Source organism: Kogia breviceps, chromosome 7 (assembly GCF_026419965.1).
Source record: "Kogia breviceps isolate mKogBre1 chromosome 7, mKogBre1 haplotype 1, whole genome shotgun sequence".
NCBI lineage: Eukaryota > Metazoa > Chordata > Mammalia > Artiodactyla > Physeteridae > Kogia > Kogia breviceps.
In genome coordinates this window covers 47,575,357-47,601,764 of record NC_081316.1, presented here as the reverse complement: position 1 = coordinate 47,601,764, position 26,408 = coordinate 47,575,357, and the positions used below count along the sequence as shown (strand labels likewise).

The following is a 26,408-nucleotide window of genomic DNA, read 5'->3' as shown; positions in this document are numbered from 1 at the left end:
TATGTTTCTATTATCTCTGTTCCATTTTGCAGGTTACTTACCATCTTGTGCCTTGTGTTCTCATCTAAATACAGAGACTTGACAATGATGCCTGTTTTATAAGGCAATCATAAAGGTCAAAATGAGATGATGCATGTCGTGGTGCATACCACAGTGACTGGTATGTAAAAAGTGCCCAGTAAATGTTAGCCATAAGAGAAAAAATTTATTGGGCTGCTCATGAAAGCCACACTCAGGGCTAGGCTCTGGGATATAGATGATAATAATCACAATAATGGTGATAATGGCTAACATTTGTCCACTGCTTAATTTGTGCCTGGCTTTATACATATTAACTCCTTAAGTCCTTTAACAATAAGCCAAGTGGTGGATGGTCCCAGGAGACACATGATGTCAAGTAACCTAGCTCTCTGCCTTCACTTTCTAACAGGGCGAGTAGGTTCACAAGTAGAAGATTGTGCATAGAATTCTATTCACAAGTAGTTTCTCAATAAATGTTGGTTCCCTTCTCCTCTTTTTCCCTTTTCTCTGTGTCCCCATTATGAGGAAGGGTTTATCCTGATAGTGGCTGATCAGTAGCGTTATCTTTGGAAGCTGGGGATAGCTTGTTTCATAGCACTGGTATGATCGTGACATTCTCCTGCCCTCCCCCACCATTCTTTCCTCTTCATTTACCCTCAGCCAGATTTGCCTTGTACAGACCTTTGAGCCTACCAGCCCCAGCTGGCTGAGTAGCGAAGCCACGGAACAGAGGTTTGCTCTCCTGGCAGCACGTCATCCATTGTAATACGGTGCTTCTTGAATGTGTAACCAAGTTATTTTGTGAGGCAGGTGTTCTCTATTTAGTAGAAGACTTCCCATTTTGAAAAACCCATTCTTTCTGTCTCCAAGCTTGGCAGACACCCTTTTCCTTCATTGCCACTCAGGTAACTCGTCACTGTCGTGGATGGCTTAGGCTGGCATTATGAAAAACCTCCCTTTTTGTTATATAAAGGAAAAGGATGACCGAGAAGATAAGCCCATCCCTGACTGTGAGTTCCAAATCCCAGAGCCCGGGCTTCCCTGGTGGCGCAGTGGTTGAGAGTCCGCCTGCCGATGCAGGGGACACGGGTTCGTGCCCCGGTCTGGGAAGATGCCACATGCCGCGGAGCGGCTGGGCCCGTGAGCCGTGGCCGCTGAGCCTGAGCGTCTGGAGCCTGTGCTCTGCAACGGGAGAGGCCACAGCAGTGAGAGGCTCGTGTACTGTCAAAAAAAAAAAAAAAAAAAAAAACCAAATCCCAGAGCCCAATAAATGTTAAAAGGTAGAAGCCCCAGCCTGAAGCTGCCTGGGTCAAAGGCAAGCCCGGATGCCTCATCTGTGCCCACTTCAGCTCCAAGGAGACGGGCCATGCTTGTCGTTTGCGTTGGATGAAGTGAGAAGGGAGAACGGAGGAGGTAGGGATGGGTGTCTGCCTTTGAATTGAGGCAGTGTAATTTGTGGCATTTTGTCTCTTGCCAAGGTAACCTCTCTCCATGAAAATGGCACCGTAGTATTTAGCCAGCCTGCAGGAATGCACGTACTCACTAAGGATCTATGGTTTTCTGGGTCCACGACTGATAGGAGTTCCTATGATCTGGGGTGAAAGTTGGGCGTTGTGAAGAGCAGCCAAGGGCATCTCACTCTCGCTATGGAGTTGGACTTGTACACACAGACCTCCTCATACACTCGGGGCGACACATATTCACATACACTTCAGTGTGGAAGGGGCACAAATTCATCAGAATGCAGAAAAGTTTTATTTCATAACTGCCAGATAGTTAAGTATTCAATAATAGATGCAGAGAGGGAGGGAGGAGGAAGGGTTTACACTTCCCCATCGACAGCACTCCTTTCTGAAATCTGAGACACTTAAGGAATAAAGAACCATATTGAGCTCCATGGTTCTCTACCTTGACTTGGGGAACTTAGATCCCAGCTATTTTAACATGAAATGGATTGGGCACCTAGATCGAAGGCATAAGGAAATCTAGTTGGGAACTATCTCCTAAGCCCCAGTGGAGTGCTCTGACATTGGTTACCAGAGCAGAGCTTGTGGTTAGTCACTCTGGTGGGATCTGCTGGGTTTTGAGGTCATCTTTAGGAGTAACTGCATCTCCATGTAGGGAGGGCTAAGGTGACCGTTGTCAACTTTTCTGCCAGAGTTTGACATTTAGCTGCCAGGAGGCAGCATTCAGAGAATGCTTAAAATGCCCTAAGAGATACTTACAAAATGAGAGATATGGAGGCTGACGGTCCGAAAACATTCCAGCAAATATACTCAAAAGGAAATATAAGGCCAGATGAGCTCCCGAGAAAAAGTGTAGTAGCTCTGAGAGTTTTGGCCACGGATGGCCACAGGTAATGGGAAGTGGCACAGGAAACTGTTACAGAGTAGAAGGATCTCAACCCCTTGATAGAGAAAGTGGATGATTTGCAGCTTGCTGATAATTCTTAGCACCCCAGTTCCCAGACTGAGACCTAGAGGTGGAAGGGGACAGCAAGAAAACCATTTTTCCCAAGTCAGCAGAAGAGCGACAGCTGTGGTTGGAAAACTAGAGGCCAAGACTGTCTTTGCTGTTTACACCTATAGAAGTTGTTGTTAGGAGCCCTTGGCTTAGGCTGAAAGAAAATACAATGATTCTTATGAAACAGGTTAACAGAATCGTGCGGAGGGGATCGGTAGGGAGGGGCAACGGAAGGTGGAAATTCAAGTAAATGAGCTAGTACCCAGAATTTGAACCATCAAGGGACACCTCTGTGTGTTCTTTTTAACCTGGTTAAAATCAGACTTCTGATCCTCAGACCTCCTTATCTCAGCAAATCAGAACACACAAAGTTTGTTCCTTCCCTAAGACTTTCCCATTTCATTAAATGGTACCCCTGTCCATTTGTGTGGACCCCAGAATCTAGGAGTAATTAAAATTTTTTTCTCACTTTCTCTCTCCCCATACGTAATATAAATAAAACATACCCCAGATCCATGTACTATTCCTTTTCTGCTGCTACCCTCTGAGCCTTCGTTAGGTCTCACCTTGACCACACCCAGGTCTCCTCACTGGGCACCTTTGGTCCATCCTTGCCAACATACACCCCATCTACATGCCACTCAGAGTGGAAGCAGCTCTTCCACTGGCCCCCCTTCACACTCTAAGGGAAGGGCTGGCCTTGGCTCACAAAGAACCTCTCCCGTCCCGCTGGCCTTATCTTGTGCTGGCTGGGCTCTGTATCGACTTGCTTTCTTGCAGTAGATCTTCTCTAAGTCCTGCCTTAAGCCCCACTCGCAGGCGATTCCTCTACCTGGAACACTTTGCCCACTTCTCTACCCCCTGCCCCCAACCACTTTTTCCTCCTTGTCTGTCAACAGACTTCAACTCAAGCGTCCACCCCTGACCTCTTGGTATGACCTAGCCACTCAGTCATTCCCTGTCCCTGTCGCCCTGATTCTTTGGAGAGGGCTTATTACTTTTTAATACCTGGCCTTGTGTGTTTATCGTGTGATGCTTTGCCTGTCTCTCTCCCTGAGAACGTAAGCTTCGTGAGAGCAGGGACCTTGTCTGTCTGGTCCACTCATTCCTCAGTGACCAGAGCAGTGCTGATTCCGATGGGGAGAGCACATTAAATATCTGTGGGATGGAGGGTTGAAGCTGCTTCAGTCAACCTAGCTTGGACCGTGCGTCAGTGATGACCCCTGGCAGTAGAAACCATCCATAGTGCCCGTGTGGTTGGGCTTCCCTCCTCTCCCGACCATGGCCCTGGGCTCTGACTGCTGGTCTTCTGTTCCCTTGCAGCCGCCCCTGCCAGCTTCCTTTCCCGTCAACGGTGCAGCAGCACAGCCCGATGTCCTCCCAGAACTCCTCCGTCAGCGGGCCGCTGCACTCGGTGTCCCTGCCACCTCCACCTCCGATGACCCTGGCAGCCTCGCAGCCCACGCCAGCCGCCTCCCCCAGCCAGCAGCTTGGTCCGGATGCATTTGCGATCGTGGAGCGAGCCCAGCAGATGGTGGAGATCCTAACGGAGGAGAACCGGGTGCTGCACCAGGAACTTCAGGGTTATTACGACAACACCGACAAGCTCCACAAGGTACCGGACTTCCCTAAGGGGAGGAGAGGGAGAAAGTTCTCTGGAAGGGGAACACAATTCCTTACCTGCCCATGGGGTTTGATTCCCTGACTCACTGGCCAAAGTTTAACTAGACCCCTTTTTATGCCAGGCACCGAGCAAGGCTTTAGGGAGACAAAAATAAATATGCCATGGTGCCTGCCTTGGAGGAGCTTATAGTCCAAAAGGGGCAGAGTTGCCTAAGTTAAACCTGCAGTAGGACGTCAAGAGGTTGCAGGAGGGGCAGCAGAGGTGCCCCTGGACCTGAGACTCAGAGGCTGAGTAGTATTTCCCCAGATGGACAGTGTGGAAAAGGGGACACCGAGAGTAACACAAAGCAGTGAGTTGAGAGAAACAGGTTTTTTCTTTCAATCTGGGATCTCAGATAGGAACCTTGTGATTGCCATGTTGGTTTCATTAGCTGGTTTCTGCAAAAAGCAGCGATGTCTCAGCACTGAGGGCAGAGTACAGGTTACTGCCTGCTCTCCTTATGCTTATGACTTAACAGGTGGGGAGATGCTACGTAATTCCAGCCTGTGTCATTGTCGTGGGAATATTAAGATGTACGGTAGCCTTCATTCTTAGGGCTTTACACTGAAAGCCAAAGTCAGCAGGAAGACATCCAGTGAGAGTGAAATCACAGGCAGTGATTTCATGATGACCCACATGCCAGCACCTGAAATGCTGCAGGTAGAAAGGAAGAGGTGAGGGGCAAAAGTCATAGGATCTTTTTTTTTCTTTTTATTAAGCAATGTTTTTTGGTTTTTAAAAATTTTATTTATTTATTTTTAACATCTTCATTGGGGTATAATTGCTTTACAATGTTGTGTTAGTTTCTGCTATATAACAAAGTGAATCAGCTATACGTATACATATATCCCCTCCCTCTTGCATCTCCCTCCCACCCTCCCTATCCCACCCAGTCATAGGATATTTTTGGGCAGCAGAGCCCCAGGGCACTTGAGTTTCCTTTCTGGAAGCAAGGAGGCATGTGTGGTAGAAGGCATCTCATAAGAGTCTGGGTGCGTGCTCTGTCCTGGGCAGTCAGGGGCTTTTGTAAAGAGAAAGGGTGAGAATGTAAACTCACCTGGCTACAGAAGAATTGCCACTTGGTTCTGTGTAACAGGACATGCTTCTGGCTGGCCCATGGTGTTCACTGTGCAGTGTTGATCTCTCAGTTAAGCCTGGACTTTCTGCTGGTCCGGGGGTCAGAACAGTCAGCCCCTGTGATTCCCTGAGGGCTGGCAGCCGTCGGCTGGGAGCAGTGGGTGGAATGATGCAAACATTCACAGACAGGACCTGCCTCAGCTCATTTGTGCAGAGCTGCCACCAAGAGGATCTGGAGCTCCCTGGAGTCAAGACCGGGCTTGGCCCGGAGAAGTCTGGCTGCCTTTATTGGAGGGGAACAAATGAGGGCCGGGAACCAGTGGCTGCCTAAGGATGGCGGCCTCACTCCCAGCCTCAGCTGTACCCTTAGAAGTTGGGAAACACGTGCTGGCTCCTGGCCTTGGCTGGAAGTCACTGCTTAGGCCCAGGCTTGCCTCTGATGCTTCCTGTGGCAGCTTCTTTCCTGGTACAGTCTGAAAATTGGGAAGGGCCAACTCAGCATTTTCTGGGAAATCAGTCATTTTTTTCTTTTCGCTGATGAAGCCCTATGGCAGACGCTTTCAGGAGCTGTGCAGACTCACCTGAGGGCAGAGTGTGGTTCTCTGTCTTTTCCATGGATATTTTTGAACAGTTGCAGGGAGGATGCATAAACTGTGAGGTCTTGTTATTCTTTGTTGACTTCTTATTTTTTTTTTTTTTTTTTTTTTTGCGGTATGCGGGCCTCTCACTGTTGTGGCCTCTCCCGTTGCGGAGCACAGGCTCCGGACGCGCAGGCCTAGCGGCCATGGCTCACGGGCTTAGTTGCTCCGCGGCATGTGGGATCTTCCCGGACCAGGGCACGAACCCGTGTCCCCTGCATCGGCAGGCGGATTCTCAACCACTGCGCCACCAGGGAAGCCCTTGACTTCTTATTAAGAGACACTTTTTTATTGGCCTGTAACATACATCTTTTTTTTTTTTTTTTTTTTTTTTGGCCGTGTGTCATGTGGAATCTTAGTTCCCCGACCAGGGTTCGAACCTGCGCCCCCGGCGTTGGATGCATGACATCTTAACCGCTGGACCACCAGGGAATTCCCCTATACATCTATTTCTTGATGTTGTTGCCCATTTCTATTTTGAAAACCAAAATCAGCCTCCCAGTGACTCATTTTCCCTGCACAGGGCATGACTCTTAAACTTTGTGACCAAAAGCGTTTTGATGACTTAAGGAGAAGAATCAAAAGCTGTGTCCTTTCTGGATTCCCAGACTCCTTCAGTCCCTTGAATGTTATGAATGGTTCTATAAATATTATATTTCATTAACCTGTCATATGTCAAACCGGAATTGTCCATTTGAAAACTCAGGTTTTGATGGATACTTGTCATATTTATCACTAAGTTCTGCAGCTCTTCTCAGCAGCTAGGGCCAAGAGACAGAGAGCGGCATGAAATCGTGACTTGACGGTTGAAGGTTTGTGTTCCCGAGGTCATCCTAGTCCAGGCCTCACTGCTCTGCTGTGTCTCAGCAGCTGCTTATTTAAGCCTCAGGTCTAGGGAGAGGCCTGTCCAATGAGGTGACTTTACTCCTTGGGGATGATGACCCCCACTTTGGGTGGAACCACAGTGCTGCACCGTAGGATGTGACTGCCCTGTGCCGGCAGGAACATCCAACCTAGAATCCTTCCTCACAGCTTCGGGAGCACTCTCAGAGATTCATCGTCAGGGCAGAACCAAAAATAGATGAATTTTTAATTGCAGTGCTTAGCTTGTGTGCACTAAGCCAGGAACACAGCAGGAAACAACGACTAAACTCAGAGGCTGCCAAAGTACTGCCTGGAAATGAAGACCTGTTTCCAGAGAGGCACAAGGCGATGATTATCCCTGTTAATATTGGAATGATGGCTGGGGACCCCCAGAAAGAGCAGTGGTTTTTCATTATTTCCTTTTGGGCACTCATTTTGCTTCTTTTTCCTCCCAGTTTCCCTGAAACGTAGCTCATGGATGGAATTTCCAGCTGGACCAGACTATGAGCTGGGGCCTCAGAAGCCATCAGGGTGGAGATGGACGTTTGAAGGGAAAGGGCACCATGTTTACCGTTCCCCCGGGCTTGCTTTAGCAAAGACCCTCTTCTTTTGTCAGCGAAACAGTGGTAGCTGTGATTGGGCTGTCTGAGGCTTGGATGGCAGGCCTGTCTTCGATTCTGTAGGTCCCTGAGCTGTGCATGTGAAGGTGTCAGGGAACAAGCCAGTTTCTAGAGCTGGGAAGGGCTGAGATTTTCTCCAGACACTTTTTTGTGCATTTGCTTCATGGCAGCAATGCCAGTGAAAGCTGTGTGAGGCTTTCCCCTCTGCTCGTAGTTTTGTTTCTGGGCCAAGGAGTGCTTCTCCATGTGATTTCAGGGGATCTTGCAAGCCTGGCCTAAGAGCTTCCTGATATCTAGGCTGGAAGGGAGGATGGGAGCTGTGAAGGCAAACCCAGTATCCTCTTCACACGATCATCCTCAAGACTCTGAACTGGCCCAGGTGTCTGTATATCAAAGGCAGCCTGTCCACCTCCCTTCACTTCTAACACACATCAAGGGGGACTTAAGATGTTCTGGAGCTGCCGATGTGAAGAAGAGGGTGTGGTTCTCCTTCTGAAGGAGTGTGCGGTCAGAAACTGTAGAGCTTTAGACTAAAAATTATTAAAATGATGCTAGTCCAGTTTCCCACCCCTTAGAAACCCTTGCTTCATGTCTCCGAAAAGAAGTTGTTCATTTTTTACTTGAATGTTGCTAGAAAAGAGAAGCTCACTACTGGGTAGACTTTTGGGAAAGGTAGTTAGGAAATTCTTCCATATGTTGAATCACAGTCTCATCTCATTAACTTGCTGCGTTTAGTCGTAGTTCTGTCCTCTCCGGTCACACTGAAGGAGACTCATCTGTCTCCACCGCGACAGGTATCGCTTCTTACAGGAAATACATTGTCCAGAGCTATGACCCTTGCCCTTTCTCTCTTGGTAGCTACAAACACATAACCCTGTCCCAGTTCCTGTCTGCCGGAGTATCTGAGATGGTAAACTATGCAGTCTTGGGGACGCTGCAGTTTCCCTTTATAGCGTGCAGACAGAAGTTCTTTTCATGAAAGGAAAGAATCCACAACCAGGTGTAGTTTTATCGATATGGCCAAGTCTGTCTTTAGGAGTTATAAATATAAAGATTCAGTAAACAGTCAGTACTTTTGTCATAAGAAAGCACAGGTCTGGGGCTGTAGGGACTGTTTCTGCCCTCAAGTAGCTGACAGTCAAATCAGAGACACAGAATGCATCAGAATTCCAGTCAGGTGAATACAACAGATGAAAGTATGTGAAATCAGATGGAGGGAAGTTCCTATGGGTGGCCTAGTTGAGGAAGGCATCTTAGTTGCCCTGGGCTTGAAGCACAAGCACTGTCTCACGGTCGACACCTCAGGGTTTTTGGCGCCCTCAGCTTCCTTGGGGACTAGGTGATGCCTTCGGTCTAGATGGGGATGGTCCAACTGTCCAAAAACAAAGGCCACCTTTTACAGATGGAATTAGCGTAGAAATGGTGGTATGTTTTGGATCCATCTCTTTTGAAAACAAAATTAAAAGGAGGGAGCATAATTTGCGGTAGGACTGTGGACAGGATTCAGGACATGCCGTTCTTTCTGCTGCCACATGACCAATCATTCATGATATCTTTGCAAGAGATAGAAAGGCCTCGTAGAAATGAGGGGACTGTGGAACAAGCAACTCTGCTATGAGGAGGCCTTTGGGAACATGCCCTGGTGCCGAAGGGGGCCTTGGTGTTGGGCCCCTCCCTGGTTGGAGGCCTCTTCGCAGATGTGTCCTGGCTCCGTCTGTAACCTCCGGGGCATTGACCACATTCGGTCTCCTTCTTTAAGTTTCTGGGTTCCTAGCTGCAATGGCATCCCTGGCATCAGTCTCTCTCCTGGGTTCTCCTGCCTCGCCTTCTCCTGCAGTCTCAGTGCTCCCATCTTTGGCCCTCTGATCTTCTGTTGATCTCCCTAAGTGGTCTCACTTTGTGACTTCGTCTGTCATCTATGCACAGTGAAATAACTGCCCACCTGACTTTCAGACCTGTCTCTTTCCTGCTAACTGTTCTGCAGGCACTTCAGACACGGTAGCTCCAAAACCAGACTTTTTTTTTTTTTTTTTTTTTTTTTTTGCGGTACGCGGGCCTCTCACTGTTGTGGCCTCTCCCGTTGCGGAGCATAGGTTCCGGACGCGCAGGCCCAGCGGCCATGGCTCATGGGCCCAGCCACTCTGCGGCATGTGGGATCTTCCCGGACCGCATCGGGCAGGCGGATTCTCAACCACTGCGCCACCAGGGAAGCCCCAAAACCAGACTTTTGGTTTTGGTAAACCTGTTTCTCTTATCATTTATCTTGGTTAAGTCTTGTTACTCTGTCTTCAAAGCGATGAATGTCTGTGATTTCTTTCTCCCTTACCGTCCAGACCAGTCACGGAGACCTATTGATTCTACTCTTCAGTGTCTTTGGAATTTGTCCTTTTAGTTATCTGGGTTCATGCCCTTGTGCTGTCATTAAACTGTTTATGTTTGCTTCTTACCTGGACTCCTTTCTCCTGCCTTCTCTCCCTACACCCACCCTGCAACCCCATCCTTTAATATGATCTCCATAAAACCTCAGGTGCGATTTATGCTGCTGTCCCCTCCCCAAGCTCTGCCCCCGCCACAATTACCTTTGCCCATAAAGTCCTTCCTTACAGCGCTTGCTCCTGCCACTTGCCCCTTGCTGTCATCCCCAGATGACCTGTTGTGTGAGAGACATGCACTTTCCTTCGTGGCTCTGTCTCGGCTCATGCCCTGTCTTCTGCCGAGAATGCCAAAGCCCTTTGGCCTTTTCTTTTCTGCTTGGCAAATTCCTGTTCATCCCTCAGGACTCATTTTATTTATTTATTTATTTATTCATTTATTTATTTATTTATTTATTTTTGCCGTACGCGGGCCTCTCTCACTGCTGTGGCCTCTCCTGTTGAGGAGCACAGGCTCCGGACGTGCAGGCTCAGCGGCCATGGCTCACGGGCCCAGCCACTCCGCGGCATGTGGGATCTTCCCGGACCGGGGCACGGACCCGTGTCCCCTGCATCGGCAGGCGGACTCTCAACCACTGCGCCACCAGGGAAGCCCAGGACTCATTTTAAATGGCATTTTCTCTGAAATCTTTTTTAAAGAAACCCCTTCTCACCCCTGCAAAATTAATAACTTTGTCTCTAGGCTACCATAGCATTAAATCACCACACCCCTTGTCACATTGCACTGTAGAAGCATATGTATCTGCATACAGGCCAGCTCTAGGCTGTGAGACCCTAAAGACCAAGAATTGTCTTATATCTGTTTCCTCGGCACCCGGACGCATAGTAAGTGTGCAGTCGGTATCTGTTAGGGTATGCATTACTTATAGGAGTCTCAGCAGGGACTTTTTTTTTTTTTTTTTTTTTTGCGGTATGCGGGCCTCTCACTGTTGTGGCCTCTCCCGTTGCGGAGCACAGGCTCCGGACGCACAGGCCTAGCGGCCATGGCTCACGGGCTTAGTTGCTCCGCGGCATGTGGGATCTTCCCGGACCAGGGCACGAACCCGTGTCTCCTGCATCGGCAGGCGGATTCTCAACCACTGCGCCACCAGGGAAGCCCAGCAGGGACTTTTTGATCTGGGCAATTGGAGTTCTGTCAGTCGGGGTGTCTGCCTTATGGTGACAGTTTTCCATGGAGGGACCAAATCACGGTGCAGGTCTCTTGGTGCCCAGGGAGAGGCGCTAATGTTCTCAACCCTGCCACTTTACCTCTGATTCCAACTTTTGGTAGACAGGTTTGCAGGTACTCTTTACCCTTTCTCCTGCATTGATGTTATACAACAATAAAATGGGATTTATTAATTTCTACTTTAAAACGTTCTATTATATTAGACTCTATTATATCAGTTACAGCTACTTGTTATAGATTTATATATGCCGTAGATTAAAGACTTTCCCAGTTACAGATCTTGATTTCATGAAATACAAAAAAAAAAAATTGGTTTTTATCCCATGTCTTTCAACTCCCACATATAAAGGGGTTTTCTATGGTTTACACTTAGATACAAATCCATTCGTCCTTTATATAGATTATTTCATAGACAAAGGGATAACAAGGCTAAGCGATGAAACCTCTCTTCGTGTGGATTTTATGTTCCTTTGGGGATGGGTAGAAGGGTCTCAGGAGAGCACTGTACTTGGAGTCAGGAAATTAGGGTTCTACTTGTGATCCTTTAGTTTTCCTGTACTTTAATATTTTACTCACATTAACTAGGAAAAATAATAATAGTTGTAAATTGCCATATTTAATATAAGTGGTTTATGTTTATTTTATGTTTATTATTATTTTAAAACATTATATTTTATTTTTTGGCTGTATTGGGTCTTTGTTGATGCACGCGGACTTTCTCTAGTTGCATCAAGCGGGGACTACTCTTCGTTGCAGCACACAGGCTTCTCATTGTGGTGGCTTCTCTTGTTGCGGAGCACAGGCTCTAGGCACGCAGGCTTCAGTAGTTGTAGTTGTGGCACATGGCTCAGTAGTTGTGGCTCGCGGGCTTAGCTGCTCCGCACCAATTGGGATCTTCCCGGACCAGAGCTCAAACCCATGTCTCCTGCATTGGCAGGTGGATTCTTAACCATTGCGCCACCAGGGAAGTCCTAAGTTATGTTTAAATTCACCCCTTCCTGATATTTGTACCAAGAGACTATTACCAGGTGACATCTGATGGTCCCACCAGACTTGTGAGTCTGTAATTCACAGGATCCTAACGTGGCCCTGGGAGACAGATGGGGGGGTGGTGAAGTCGGTTGCAGGATTTGGTAGACAAACTTAAGACACAGAAAGGCTGCATTGAAGATACAGCCTTCACAGCCGGAGCATCCAAGAATCAGCATAGCTACGGCATGGGTGGGAATGTCAGAAGTCTCACTTTCATGCTGCTTCTTTCTTTCAGTTTGAAAAAGAACTTCAGAGAATCTCGGAAGCCTATGAGAGCCTGGTCAAGTCTACCACCAAGCGAGAGTCGCTGGATAAGGCGATGAGAAACAAACTCGAAGGCGAGATTCGAAGGCTCCATGATTTCAACAGAGACCTCCGAGGCATGTCAAGTTCACTTATGTTTTCTCTACCCTAAACACCCCGTGTTGCTGACAGCCTGACTTCAGGTCCAAGTTATGTTACATAAACTTGTAAATCCCACCCCGCTGGGAAAGGGGCACCAGAGAACAGAAGTGTTCTTCTCATGTTGTAGGTTGTAGGTTGCAGCACTGAGCCTGAGAAGTGACAACCTCTATGCGTGAGTCCCTGACACGGAGGGAGTATGTGTGCAGCTCCTTCTTGCTTTAAAAGTACTTAACATGACTCGTGTTGTGAATGGGAATGTCTGAAAAGACCAATGTTCCATGCACAACCCTTGCCACATCAAGCTGAGGCATTTAGTTGCATTCTTTGAAAGCCACCAGTTAACACTTGCTTGGTATATAGTGTAGAAGGCAGAGTTAGACACATGTCCCTCTTGGAGAAAAATAAAGCCCACAGTTCTGAAAAGAGTAGATATATATATCAACTTCCTGAAAGCTAGGGGCCCGCTGTTACAGGATCTTGGCAACCTCCAACATGCAGAATGATCTGACCCATGAAATTATACTTCACTTTCAGTCAGCCAAGACATTTTTCAATTCCCTCATGTCAAAAGACTCTGTGTACTGGCAGTCTGTAGCTGGAACCTACCTTTTTTTTAGTTACTGCAAACCCTTTAGTCTTGGGTATTTATGTAAGCTCAATAAAGATCTGTTAGGCTGAATTATTTAATTGAATAGATGAAGATTGACCAAATGGCATGAGCACACCTAGAACTCACTAGAATCTTCATCCATTAAGTCATCTTGACTTGTTTCCTGGTATTTATTTAATTGTTATTTTTAATTTTTTGCTTCCCAGCTACAGAGGGTTGATGGTTAAGGTTAGACGAGGGCTGGGTTTGAGGCCAAGGGAACTCAACCCCTTTTCGAGGACTCTGCTGGCCTTGCAACAACCTGTTCTTCGCTGCCTGACACTGGTGCACACCTTGGCATTAGTTTGCATAAAAGCACAGCGTGGCGTCTGAGGACTTTTCTTTTTGATGTTCTGGAGCATCTTGTTCCCCCCCCGCCCAAGAGCTGTTCAATTTGAGGCTCCTCCCTGGGCATCTCTCCCTACTCAGCTCTCAGCACCCAGGTCATTTGCCTGTTGGAGGATGACTTAAATGCAAGTGCATTTCTTTGTGATTGTTTCCTCTCTGTGCACAGATCGACTGGAGACAGCCAACAGGCAGCTGTCCAGCAGGGAGTATGATGGACATGAAGACAGAGCGGCCGAGGGGCTTTACGCTTCCCAGAGTGAGTCTCCACGCTTACCTATCCCAACTGGGTAGTTTTAAAAACTGGGGGCCTGAGGAAAGAGCCCTGTTAGTTTTAAGTAAGTTTTGTGCTGCTTGCATTTTGTTTGTTAATTTAACATACAAGCTGTTAGGCCGAAGATGAGATCCTCCTAGGTCTGCCAGAGACAAAGCCAAGGTTGATGTGTATTATTTCAGTAATGTTTATTCCGACCTCCTTACCTACAGTTTCTGTTTCTGCCTAATACCTTCCATGGGTATTATAGAGTATTTCCTGGCACTTGCCACTTGGACTAAGGCACAGTTCTTTTTCCCCATGGAAAGGGAAGGAAGCCTGTGGTGGGATTTGCTCTTTTGTCACATTCTGTGTGTGCCTAGGTTGAGCAGCTCTGGACTGGCTGCCCCTGGCATCATGAAGCCACCTAAATGTTCCCAGCACGTGTCTCAGTCGGTGATGCTCGCTTGCAAACCACTGAGCCCATTTCAGCCAGGAATAAAATGGCTTCCTGTGCCTCAAGATTTATTGGGAGAATATTCTATTAATTTCACCAGAGACAAATGATAGAAGCAAGTGGGTTTTGAGAAACCATCAATTAAGGTTCAAATTTCTGCACATTCATTCATTGTCCAAGTCAGAAATGTAAAAATACAACTGGCTGTTTTGGGAAACTGTTTAGAAAACTGAATTCATTTCTCTGTCATAATTCTCAACAACATTGTGAGTTAAGTGCTCACAAATGAAAGACAATTTGAACAACAAAAAGTCCTGTGTTCAGACCCTGGCCATCCATTGTATAATGGTGGTATTCGGATGCTTGGGTCCCTCAACACAGCTCTAAATTTTCAAGGCTGGGAAACAATTGGTTAAACTTTCTGATTTCCAGTACTATTCGTTGGGGTTAAGCTCCTTTGTTTTTCCCAGATTTACTCATGATTGCATTCCAGTTTGAGTCTCAGCTTCATTTTTTAAATTCTGTTTTGGCAAATGGACACTATACAGTCTTGGGCTTTTGCATCATATTCCTTTGCAGTCTTGCAGTTAGGTGAGTTGGCCCGTGCTCCAGACTCAGATACAAAGCTATATATATCAGCATCTTAAATTATTCACTTTCCTAACAGAAGTTATTTCTTCTCATGGGTGCAGTAGATTTACCATTTCATCTGAGCTTTCATTTGAAAAATGAGTCATCTGTACTATTTGCACTTAGGATTTTGACATCTTAATTTTGGGTGATCGTGTGCTTAGGTAGAGTAAGTATCTTTGTGGCAGTTATGTCAGTGATGTCACTTTGCTGATACTCTGCCTTCTTGTCAGGGGATATTATTTTGTCACTTAGTTTGGGTCAAGATGCAAACGTCAGTGAGTTTCATCTGATGGGCATTTGCTGTAACCTCCCAGCCTAGGCCGTGCTAATGGACTAACAGGTTTTGGTGTCCTGTGAGTTCAGAAAGGTTCCCAAAGATTTTAACCTTCTGGCTCAAAGCTAAAACATCAATAACGTAGGCAAAGAGGCCCTTCCAGCTTTACAGGGAATGATTTGTTCTGTGCAAACATATGCTGCTATGTTCCAGAGGCATAAACAAGAGAGTCCAGGGGCATTTTTCAACTGCTGAAATGTGCCTTAGTGTTGATATGTGATGTAATTGCATCTTGGCAGGACATCTGAAGCAGGTTTGCTAATAGTGATATCTAACCAATTTTTCAGTACCTGGTCTTTTCAGGACATGTTGTGCCTTCCTCACAGCTTTTTAATTATTTGCATTAGCTTTTTGTCTCCTGGTGTAGCCAAGAGATGAACTTGAGATGTTATTTCAAATTTACAATAGGTTGTTTTCTTAGTGAGTTGGAAGAACTCTTTGTGTATGAAGGAAATTAGCATGTCCCCTGCCAAATATAGTGCAGATATTTTCCCCAGTTGTTTTTTTATCTTTGAAGATAGTGCTCTTTATCTTGCAGAAGGTTTTTCAAGTGACTGTATTTATGCCTTCTAGGTTTTATGTCATACTTAGAAATGCTTTTTCCAATCCAAGAATCATAAACATATTCACCTATGTTTTCTTCAAGTATGTTTATGATTTCATTGTTTGCAAGCCTTATATTTTAGAGGCTAATTAGGGAGGCACAGAAGAAGAGAAATTCATGAAGAACTAACCTGTAGGCAAGGAGACTAGTTAACAGATATTTTAGTATCTGGGCAAGAGAGGTAGAGGTCCTGAACTGAGACAGAAGTAGTAGTGGAGGGTAGGAGACAGATAAACAAGTGACAAATTAGTAGGACTTGGTGACCAATTGAATAACGACAGCGAGAGAGAGAGAAAAGAGTGTGACTAGAGCCACTAGATATATGGTCATCCTTTACCAATAAAAAGCAGGAGGAGCAGGAGGAGTTGGGATTAAGTAACCAGTGAAGGTTTGAGCATGTTGAGTCATCTCATGCCCATAGCTAAGTGAGCAGGTGTAATAACAAAGGTGCAGATGTACCCTGGAGGCTGGTGATGCTCTCTGTCAGGCTTTCCTTTTAGCATGTGGGCGCAGAATGGTAGGCACAAATTGCTATCTCTCTTCGCAATTATTAATGTGTTCAGTTATCTGTATAGTTTTTTAGAAGCTCTATTGTAAGAGCACTTTTCAGTGCCTAGTAATCATAATTATAAACATTGGGCGCTCGAGAGGTGCCATCCTTTTCAAAGGACTCTTTTGAGATTCTAATGCTTGGCTAAGAGAAAGACAAGTCTGACTGCCTAGCAGATAGTAGTGACTTCTCTGGATCATGTGTACCAGGAGCTAAGGCTATGGTGCAAAGCCCCTGACAACCACCTTGGCCAGTGGAAAAGTTAGAAGGAAAGGGAATAATAACATGTTTGACTTTTTTGCTTGGTGTTCAGGTTGAAGCTTGGAGTCCAGGTCCAAGAACACCCAAGGCACTCTTGCAGTGTGAGCGGTCGGGAGGACTTCTGTAAACTCTCAGCTAACGGAAGGGGAACATCCTTCCTGGCATGATTTCTAAATTTCCCTGCTGACCAGAGTAGTTTTTCTTTAAAGAAACAAAATTCTGGTCTTTAGTTGGAGCCTGATGAAGGCCTGGAAGGACTGTCTTGGTCATTACCACTTAGCTCTACAAGTTGAAATGAACATTCAACAGGGCGATAATTGTGCCCCTCTCGGACATGAGATTTGTCTGTATTAAAAAGCTTGCTGAATGAAGTGCTTAGGAATTTGATGGCTCTGAGGAGTGTCTTTCTCTATCACCTCATGGCGTTGTGTTTTTCTCTTTGGAGGAATTCAAAAATTTGTGCGTGTGTTTTCTGGTTTTACTTATTTGTTTTTCCAAATATGTTTGCAGCCAAATGGCTCCTTAAAAACAGTGCATCTAGCCAATTTCCTTTCTGATCTGGCTGAGTGAAACTAACTGGGACTTCTTGGTTCTTTAGCTTTCTTAACTTACTGAGATTCCTAGTTTTCCCGTTCACTTATTTGTCACATGTATGTGTGCGTGCTTGTGTACACACACACACGCGCGCGCGCGCGCACACACACACACACACCAGACACAGGCCACTGTCCACTAAACGCAGTGCCCCGGGAATGTCTGTCATCATTCTTGGCTCTGTCTTCTCAATAAGCGAAACGTTTTAACTGTTTCCTTCTGAAAATTGGTTAACTGCAGAATTTCCATCACTAGTAGGTCAGAAAACCAAAAATAAAATATTAGATGTGGGGAAACTAGACTGGCACAGATGATCTTCTTATATATTCTTGAGTGGAGGGGGAGCTGATTAGCTCTGGCATATTATTCCAGGATGAAACCCAGTCATGTTACAGGATGGCCATCAACTTATCTCCCCACCCCACCCCCCTTAGGATTCTTTAGGCCCCATGGATTCAGCATATTCGGTTAAACTGAAGTCTACGTAAGTCAGATTCTGGCTTTTGTTAAATGTCCCTGTCTAAGAAAAAAAGGTTTTTTGGACATTCATTTATTTGTTTAAATTAATAAGTAATGGGTGTAAGTCAGTCAAGACTAATTCATAGGATTTGATTTCCCTTATAATCCCCATGGGTTTAAAAATGAACCCCAAAAAAGTGTGGGACCACTCTCTTAAAAATAATAGTAACTTGCCATTTTCAATGTATCTTACAATCGTCATCTTACCCTTGAATTTTATCTTAGGTACTTTGATTTTCTGTCTCTTATAGAACATAAAAGAGACAAAAATAATTTCCTACGAGAAAATCCCTCTGGTTTTTGTATTACCTCTAAGGGCTTGTGTGAAACACAAAGCAGAAACTACAATCACATAAACGTTAATTCTGTTGACCTACATAGAGCGTAAGGAGCTTACTCTGAATCCTCAATGGGTTTCATTACATCATGTTTTGGGTTTCTATCAGGCTTCAGTAGGAAGGAGAGGTTAGATGTTGTCACATGTGGATGCACTGGGCTTCTTCCTCCTCTGTGGGCCTGCCGGTGCTTGCGACTCCTGACTCATGCGAAGCCCCTACTACAAGCACCTACTCTGCCTGCATTCTCTGTGGGCACCATTCCTTTGCATGGATCTCCTCCACTAGGTGAGAGAACTATAGGCATTCTTTACCAACATCCATCCCCAACCCTCATTAAAACCCTTTGGATCTTTATGTACCTGGCACTCAATAAATGTTTATTGAGGGACTGAGTAAAAGTGGGAAATCGCTGTAACAACAGGCTTGAAATTCTCATCATGGTGCATCAGTATCAAAATGTTCTTTTTAGCTCAATGTCTCCCAGTCGTGTTGGGAGCTACCTCTGGTTTTGCTCAGTTATTTCAAGATATTAGGCGAAATTATTAATGAACTACCTTCAGAATAAGAAGCAACTTAAAAATGCTTGATTTTTTTTTTTTTTTTTTTGCCTTCCACCTTCCCCCTTTCCTTCCTTCCTTGGTTTTTCAAATAGGAAGATATCCAGGTAAGGGAAATCTTCTACTATGAGGAACAGTAGTATTTTTTCATGAAAATGACTGCTATATACTACAATATAGTTGACTTCTGGTTCCCTGACTCCTTCTCTTTACTCTGCTGTGGTTACGTTGGAGATGAGAGCTGGCTATGGTATATGAAAGTTTTTGTAGCAGCCAGCCATATTTTCACACTAACCAATCCATAGATCATGCCAGACACCACAGATCAGCTCCTGGGCAAAGGGGAAGGTATCATCCACGAAGCCTGCCAAGGTGCATCTCTTAAACCAAGAAAATTTTCTTGCCCTAAATTAATGATTCTCCTTTTAAGGAGATGATCTTTTAGATGAGGTTTATGTTTAGTAGGACTGTGCGATTCTAAAAAGCAAAGGTTTTGTAGGCATGGGCTAAAGCAACTAATCTTGGATCAGTTACCGCATCTTCTGGTTCCTGGGCTCTCACTGACATGTTCAGTGACCTGAAATTAGATGCTTAATCTCCCTGTACCTACATTTCCTCCAAAGAAATAGAGGAATAAATCTCCCTATTTAGCCAGCAGAGCTCTTCGGGCTAATCGGTGATAGGAAATGCAAAGAAGACTTTATACCATGCATTTATTCTGCAACACTTCTTCCTGCTCCTTTGCATCCTTCCTCCACCTTCTCTGAAAGGACCTGCCAGTTTTCAGGGTGGGGTCAATGGGCTGTGTTCCCAAAGAATGCCTGGGAGGCCCGCTGAGCCTTGCTGGGTTTGGAAGGCAGAGCATATGAGTGCTTAAGCCTCTTGATCAACCTTGACAGGCAGCACCAAGAAACTTCAAACCTCCATGACAACCAGCAGCGCACCCAGGCTGCAGGGCATCTGTTTATGTTCCATCAAATCTTCTTCCCAAGTATGAAAAGTAATTCTCCTCAATTTAGACCGATTTTCCATGCTTAAAAAACCAGAGCTGATAGCAGAATGGTCTCTTGGTCATGTGTTGATATCCAGTGTCTAACAGGTGAACGTGGCTTATGATTTTCACCTTGTTGGTTTTAAAATTATTTATTTGCTTAGCACTCCTGTTCGAGGATTGAAAAAATCAAGTGCCTCGAACTTCATTGCGATCTGTGTTCCTTGCACTCATAGCTAGACGGATGGATGGAGGAAGCACAGACTGAAAAACAGACTGAAACCCATTTGCATTTCATGTGGCATCAGGGACCCCTCACTTACGCTGGCAGTTCAGAGGCAAGAAATCCACGTTCAGGTCTCGGCTCAAATTAAATGGCAGTTATTCAGAGAAGGCTGCCTGAGATAGGATCCAGTCTTCTTTTTATATACTCTGCCAGTACCCTGTTCCCTTTGTAAACACTCATCATACTGTAAATAAGGAACTGTTTGGATGATCATTTTCTCTCTTCCCTTCGTAAACTGTCCACACCATGAGGGCATGGACCCTGACTGTCATCCTCACCATCGTAGTCCCAGGTCACTGTTTCAGAAGCTGGCACAGTGCCTGGTGCTTAGAAGCATTTAATAAACATTTATTGGATGTTGAATGAAATGATGACCATTATCACCCATTCAAAAAACAGTTATTGGCTACCTACCATGAATGCACAGTGTTCTAGGCCATAGGTAAGCAAACTCTTTCCATAAAGGGCCAGAATGTAAATAATTCTCTGCTTGGGGGCCGTAACTACTCAAGCCTGTCCCTGTAGCCCCAAAGCCACCATAGACGAGCTGGGGACAAGTGGCCTGGCTGTGGGCTGGATTTGGCCTGCAGGGCATAGTCTGTGCACCTCTGCTCCTGGCACTGGTCATGGAAGAGAAAGGGAAAGAAGAAACCCCAGCAAAAGGAGGATGGAAAATAAAGAACTTCAGACGTATTTAGGTCATATTTTGTAAATTGTCCTAATTTATAATAAGTCAGGATATAACTGTTATTTTCTTTCCTGGGAGAGTTTCACAGTCATCTTTTACTTAATTCCTAATCGGGTGAGCGTGATTATTTCACATTAGGTAAACTGAGACACATACAGATGCAGTCACAAACCTTAGTTTAGCCCAGTGGGGATCCACAGTTAGCTAACGATGGAGACAGGGCTGGGCAGGACAGCCCTGCGGTTAGCCACGGCTAGTAACTGCCTGGGTAGTGAGGTCTTAGGGGTGCCTCTCCCAGCAGGGCCATAAATCCTCCCATAAGCATCCTGCTGTGAGATGATGTCTGCAGATCTTTTATATCAGGGTTGGAAAGGACCTGAAAGGTCACAAGTCTGGTTGCCAGCAATACACGTGTCCTCTGAACCAGAGCTCATTAAAAGGCCATCTGATGGGCCGTTGTGAGTGACAGTGTTTCCGGAGGCTGTTGATCTGATGGTTCAAAGTTTATCTTCAGGTGGAGTTGCAGGGGTGCTCCCTTGTAATTTAGCCTTCGGGTCCTGGTTCAGGTCATCTAACGTCTGCCAAGTCAAGTTCGTGGTGGCAGTAATAGCTGCCACCACGGACTGAGCACTTACTGTGAGCCAAGCACTGTGCTAACCTCTGTAGGTACGCCGTCTCTGTTCATCCTCCAAGCAGCCCTGTGAGGTAGGTGTTACAGGTATTTAATAGATGAGGGAACTGGGGCATAGGAAGGTTAAGTAACTTGTTCATGGTCATACAGGCAGGTAAGTGGAGAAGACAGGTTTTGAACCCAGGGCATCCTGACTCTGGAGAGCGACTTCCTGTGTACCAGGGAGGTGGGAAGAGGTGGCAGGGTTGGACTCCCCATGATTTTAGAGCTCGTTTAGCCTGGCCTCCATGCTTCGTTAAAGAAGAAACTGTGACCAAGGATGATCAGATGATTTGTCCAAGGCCCCCTAGGTGCTTAATGCAAGAGCATGACAAGAACACCTCCTTTTTCTTGTTTTTTCCTTCTCCTTCTCCATAGCTCATCTCTGTTGGCTCTGGGGGTGCTGAAAGATTTCACATTTTTACCCAGAGAAGAATCCAGCCTTAGTAAGCGAACATAAATAATTCTTGTACTAGGAGTCTTACTGCAAATTATTTAGCCCAGTACTGTGACTTAATAATAATGTATTCAAGTCATCTCAAATGAGTTCTAACTACTGGAATGAACATTCTGTGTTTCTGACTTCTACATCTGTCTTTGAACCAGAGCCAATTATAATAAAAGGCCTTGCTGGATAATCCACTACAGATACAAAAACAAAAAAACTGTTGAGACCAGCATAGAGTTTAGACTCTTAAAAGTTTTCTCAAAATGTCTATGAAATTAAACTCTTTGTTCTCTGGATGATAAGAATAAAAAATTAGCAGAATACAATGAGTAACCCTGTGGTATATAGTTTCTTACAATTAGTTTTTGAAATTATTTTTGGTTCATGAATTGGAGGGAGAACATACAGTTGTATCTTAATGGAATCCAAGAACTTTGACAGGACAAAGTGTTTGCTTTAAGTTCAGAAAATTTGGTCTTGGACCATTAAAAATAAGCTTGCATCTGCTACTAATTTTCTTCTTGCCAACAAAGACTGTGGTTTGGTAGAAAGAAGAAGAATAAAAGGATCTGCTTAAAGCAAGTTACAAAAATGACAATGGGAGGGGTCGCAGAAGTTAAAGGAAGGGAGAACATATAATTGCAGGTGGTGCATTTCTTTCTCCCTGGTTAGTCGTAGATTGAGTCACTTCTGTCCCAACTATAACAATTTCCCCAGCATCAACTTCTATCTTTCAGCCAGGTTTTGGCGTTAAGCCATATCTGCCCTTCAAAGGGCCCATTTAAAAAACATCGTTTTATTATACATATTATAATAATGCCTTAATTAAACCAAATATAGGTATATAATATATACCTATATGTACATACAATAAAGTGTACACATTTTAAGTGTACATTGCCATGAAATGTGACAATGGCCACAGTCCAGCCCCAGCACAGGTGCAGCTCTGTCTTCTGCAGTGAGTGGCCTCCCACGCCATCTGTCTTCCTGCCTCACTTTTCACTCCTGTCAGGTCATTGCTCTCTGCATTATATCCAGGCTTCATGGCTGTTTTCTGCAGGGACAGCCAGATTGTCTGGTAGGGTCTTACTTTGTCATACCTGGAAATAGACGTGTATGTTATTTATCTTTTTGTATTAAGAAAAGAGAAAGCAAAAAAGGACTTCTGTGGAGGTTATAGAAAGTGTAAGTTATCAGGTTTAGTAGTTATCAGTTAGTAGTTAATCGATTCACGTGTAGGTGTATAGTCAAAATCAAATGCCCCGTGCATCCTGTATTTATGTGGCATTTTTAATTCATTGCTTAATTTGTTATTACGCTGTCTGCAGTGACACAGAAGTAGCAGTACATTTTTACTTCAAGTTAAAAAAAAAATAAAGTGGAAGGTTGAACAGTACATGTGGAAGCTGAGCTGGGTGTATATTCAATCAAGTGAGTTTTCAGGCTACATTTGTATAAATCTAGGCAGGTAAAAAAATACCTATGATTTATACCTGGGTGTATAATTATAGTTTCTAAAATAAAAATGCAATATGAGGAATGAGTAGATTAGAAAAAGTTATATTAAGAGAGCTTTTACTGGTATTCAAATAAATATTTTACCAAATCATACCTGAGATAGTTTACGTTTGGTGCTACAAAAAGTAGCACTTTGGGGTATTAAACGCACTTCCTGGATATTAAAGAGCAATAGATAAATTAAGTATGTTAAGGCCAAAATGTGTTGTCTTCCTCCATTAGATTAATAGAAGATTTTGTGGTTAGGCTTTGTTACTTTCCAGTGATAAGCATCTGAAAAGGATTGGTTTTGAATTTTATTTTAAATATCCAGTTAGAATTCGAACTTGTATCGATAGGATCCTCTTATTCAGTGACTGTTGCCTAACTTGTCATATTTCTTTCTTCACATACGAAACACTTCCGCTATCTTAGATTCCTAAAGTCCTACAGAGATAGAGGGGTTTAGACACATTATGAAGTAAGCCCAGAAGGAAGGATAAGTCAGACAGACATCAGCCACTGTACCCGGAGTACAAGCAGAATATGGTATAAAGACTCGTGAAACAACTACACAAATCTGTGTTTCTCTTGTAATGTCTGAACCACTGACTTTCAAACTCAGAGCTCTTGTTTAAAAGGAAGCGTATCTGGAAGCCCGGTATGTAAAACGCACGAAACCCGAACAGATTTCTGGCTGAGACAGGGGTGTGTTTGTCAGACGCCTCCTCCTTCCTACTTGGCCCACTGCATCCCTTTTCTCCTCTCCCCATCCTTCTCTCTCCCAGGGCTCCGCAGAACAGAGTTTGGTTGAACTCCCCTTCTTAATTTTCTTTATTACGCAATTCGTTTTAAAACAGTTCACTCTCAGCCATTTAAAACAAGCCCTGCCTGGAGTGTCCCTGTGTTTTGTTAACAGACCTATTTAGTCTCCCACTCACAGCCCTTGTCTCCTGTTGCCTGGAACCATGGCAACTTGCACATGCATACAGGGAAGGCAGAGAGCTCAACACCCTTTTCTGAAATAACGAGCTTCCTTACTTGAGAAACATTATCAGCCAATTTTTTTTGTGTGTGGTACGCGGGCCTCTCACTGTTGTGGCCTCTCCCGTTGCGGAGCACAGGCTCCAGACGCGCAGGCTCAGCGGCCATGGCTCACGGGCCCAGCCGCTCCGCGGCATGTGGGATCTTCCCGGACCGGGGCACGATCCCGTGTCCCCTGCATCGGCAGGCGGACTCTCAACCACTGCGCCACCAGGGAAGCTCTATCAGCAAATTTTTAAAAGATAACAAAAAGCCAAACCAGGGGTGGTATGGGGTCAGCTTTGTATTCTATCGCCTTTTCATTTCTGAATGAATGAGTGTGGCTTTTAAAGGTAGGTCATCTGTTATGTTGTTTTGCATCAAATAAACCTCATGTGAACAGATCACTCTTACACGATGTGAACAGTGCTCTGTTTGGATTATATTTTGGGGATCTCTTTCCGGGTTTGTCAGTTGGACACTCAAACTGGGGTGAAGGGGTGAGGGCAGATATAAGAATGAGCTTCCAAGGGTAGCATGTCTTTGAGGCAGAATGAACCTAAATAGCTTTGCGGATAGTGAAGTAGTTGGAATACCTTCCTATATTGTCTTTCCACTCCCACAACCTCAAAAGAAAGGACTTCCAAGAGGATCGGACTTCAGTTACCCCATAAATCATAGCTGACCTCGGAATAGGCTCCAGCAGCTGCTCAGAATGATAAGATATGGTGCCGGGATATGGAACTCAGGGCCAAAGAATCCTGAGGAAGAAGAAGCAGGAGGAAACATTTTAGGAAGAGATAATATAGCAAGTAATTATTCAGACATCTTTTCAGAAGAGGGAGTCCTTTTTTTTTTTTTTTTCCCGTTAGCCTCTCGCTGTTGTGGCCTCTCCCGTTGCGGAGCACAGGCTCTGGACGCGCAGGCTCAGCGGCCATGGCTCACGGGCCCAGCCGCTCCGCGGCATGTGGGATCTTCCCGGACCGGGGCACGAACCCGCGTCCCCTGCATCGGCAGGCGGATTCTCAACCACTGCGCCACCAGGAAAGCCCGAGGGAGTCCATTTTATCAGCATGGTGAAGTGACTAGTTACCAGAGTCAGTGCCATTGGTGTTGGTCAGCCTTGTCCTAAGGCATTACCATCAAATCCTTTCTTGATGGAGATGGGAATAGAGGTGTAAAGAAACAACAGAGCGTGTCTTAGTGATCTTTTGGTTACAAAAAGAAAAATCCAACTGGGCTAGCTTGGGCCCAGGTAAGAGGAATTTTTTTTTTTTTTTTAAAGAAGTATCTTGGTGTGTGAAGGAGGCCCCAGGCAGGAGGTGTAGGCAGGCCTCGCAGGGGCCAGGGGCCAGGGGCCGGGGGCCTGGGCTGGCCTGTTTGTGAGAATCAAGGGACAGATGGTTTGGGGGGGGCTCAGTGTTTGTCCGTGTGGCTCTGTTTCCCACTCTCCTTCTCACCGTGGACTCTCATCCATCTCTCCATGTCCATCTGCTTGAGTCTTCACTCTCCACCGTGTGCTCGCTGTGTTTCTCTAGCGCACACGCGGGACGTGCTCACTAGTCTCAGAGCTGGGCTGCCTCTCCGTGTCAGCGTCCCCCTCTCGCCCAGGCTCCCCCTCACACGGTCCCAGACCAGAGACTCTATGTGACTCTGCTCGGGTCACAGGGCCCTTCAGGTTTGATCCTGTCAAGTGGGGAGTGGTGGGTAGGGGAGGGTGAGCAGGGTTTTGTGATGCAGGCGGGCTGCTCAGAACTTAGCCCTGTGAAGGGAGGAGTATAGTAGACGTGCTTCCAAGTGGAGTGCTGTCTGAGCAGCCACTGTGAAAGCTGTCTACTCCAGGTGAGGACACACTTGCCTCTTTTTTTTTCAATTGAAATACAGTTAATTTACAATTTTGTGTTAGTTTCAGGTGTACAGCAAGGTGGTTCAGTTTTATAGATAGATAGATAGATAAATAGATAGATAGAGAGAGATATATATGTATGTATGTATATATATATGTATGTATGTACGTATACATATATACCTTTTCAGATTCTTTTTTATTATAGGTTATTACAAGATATTGAGTATAGTTCCCTGTGCTGTACAGTAGGTCCTTGTTGGTTATCTATATATAGTCATGTGTATCTGTTAATCCCAAACTCCTAATTTATCTCCTCCTTACCATCCCCTTTGGTAACCATAAGTTTGTTTTCTATGTCTGTGAGTCTATTTCTGTTCTGTAAATAAGTTCATTTGTATCATTGTTTTACATTCCACATATAGGTGATATCATGCTATTTGGAGAAAGACCTCTCTTTTGTCTTCCAAGCATTCTAG

General features: G+C 45.2%; 1 protein-coding gene across 5 annotated transcripts in view; it reads left to right on the top strand.

Moving 5' to 3' along the window:
- Positions 1-26,408, top strand: part of AMOTL1 (angiomotin like 1) — a 170,126-nt gene that overhangs the window by 119,114 nt on the left and 24,604 nt on the right. For all 5 annotated transcript variants that reach the window (XM_067038265.1, XM_067038269.1, XM_067038268.1 and 2 more), the window contains 3 exons: positions 3,808-4,099; positions 12,214-12,358; positions 13,547-13,636. In XM_067038265.1, coding sequence (XP_066894366.1) covers positions 3,808-4,099; positions 12,214-12,358; positions 13,547-13,636 — 527 coding nt within the window. The remainder of the gene's footprint in view (positions 1-3,807; positions 4,100-12,213; positions 12,359-13,546; positions 13,637-26,408) is intronic.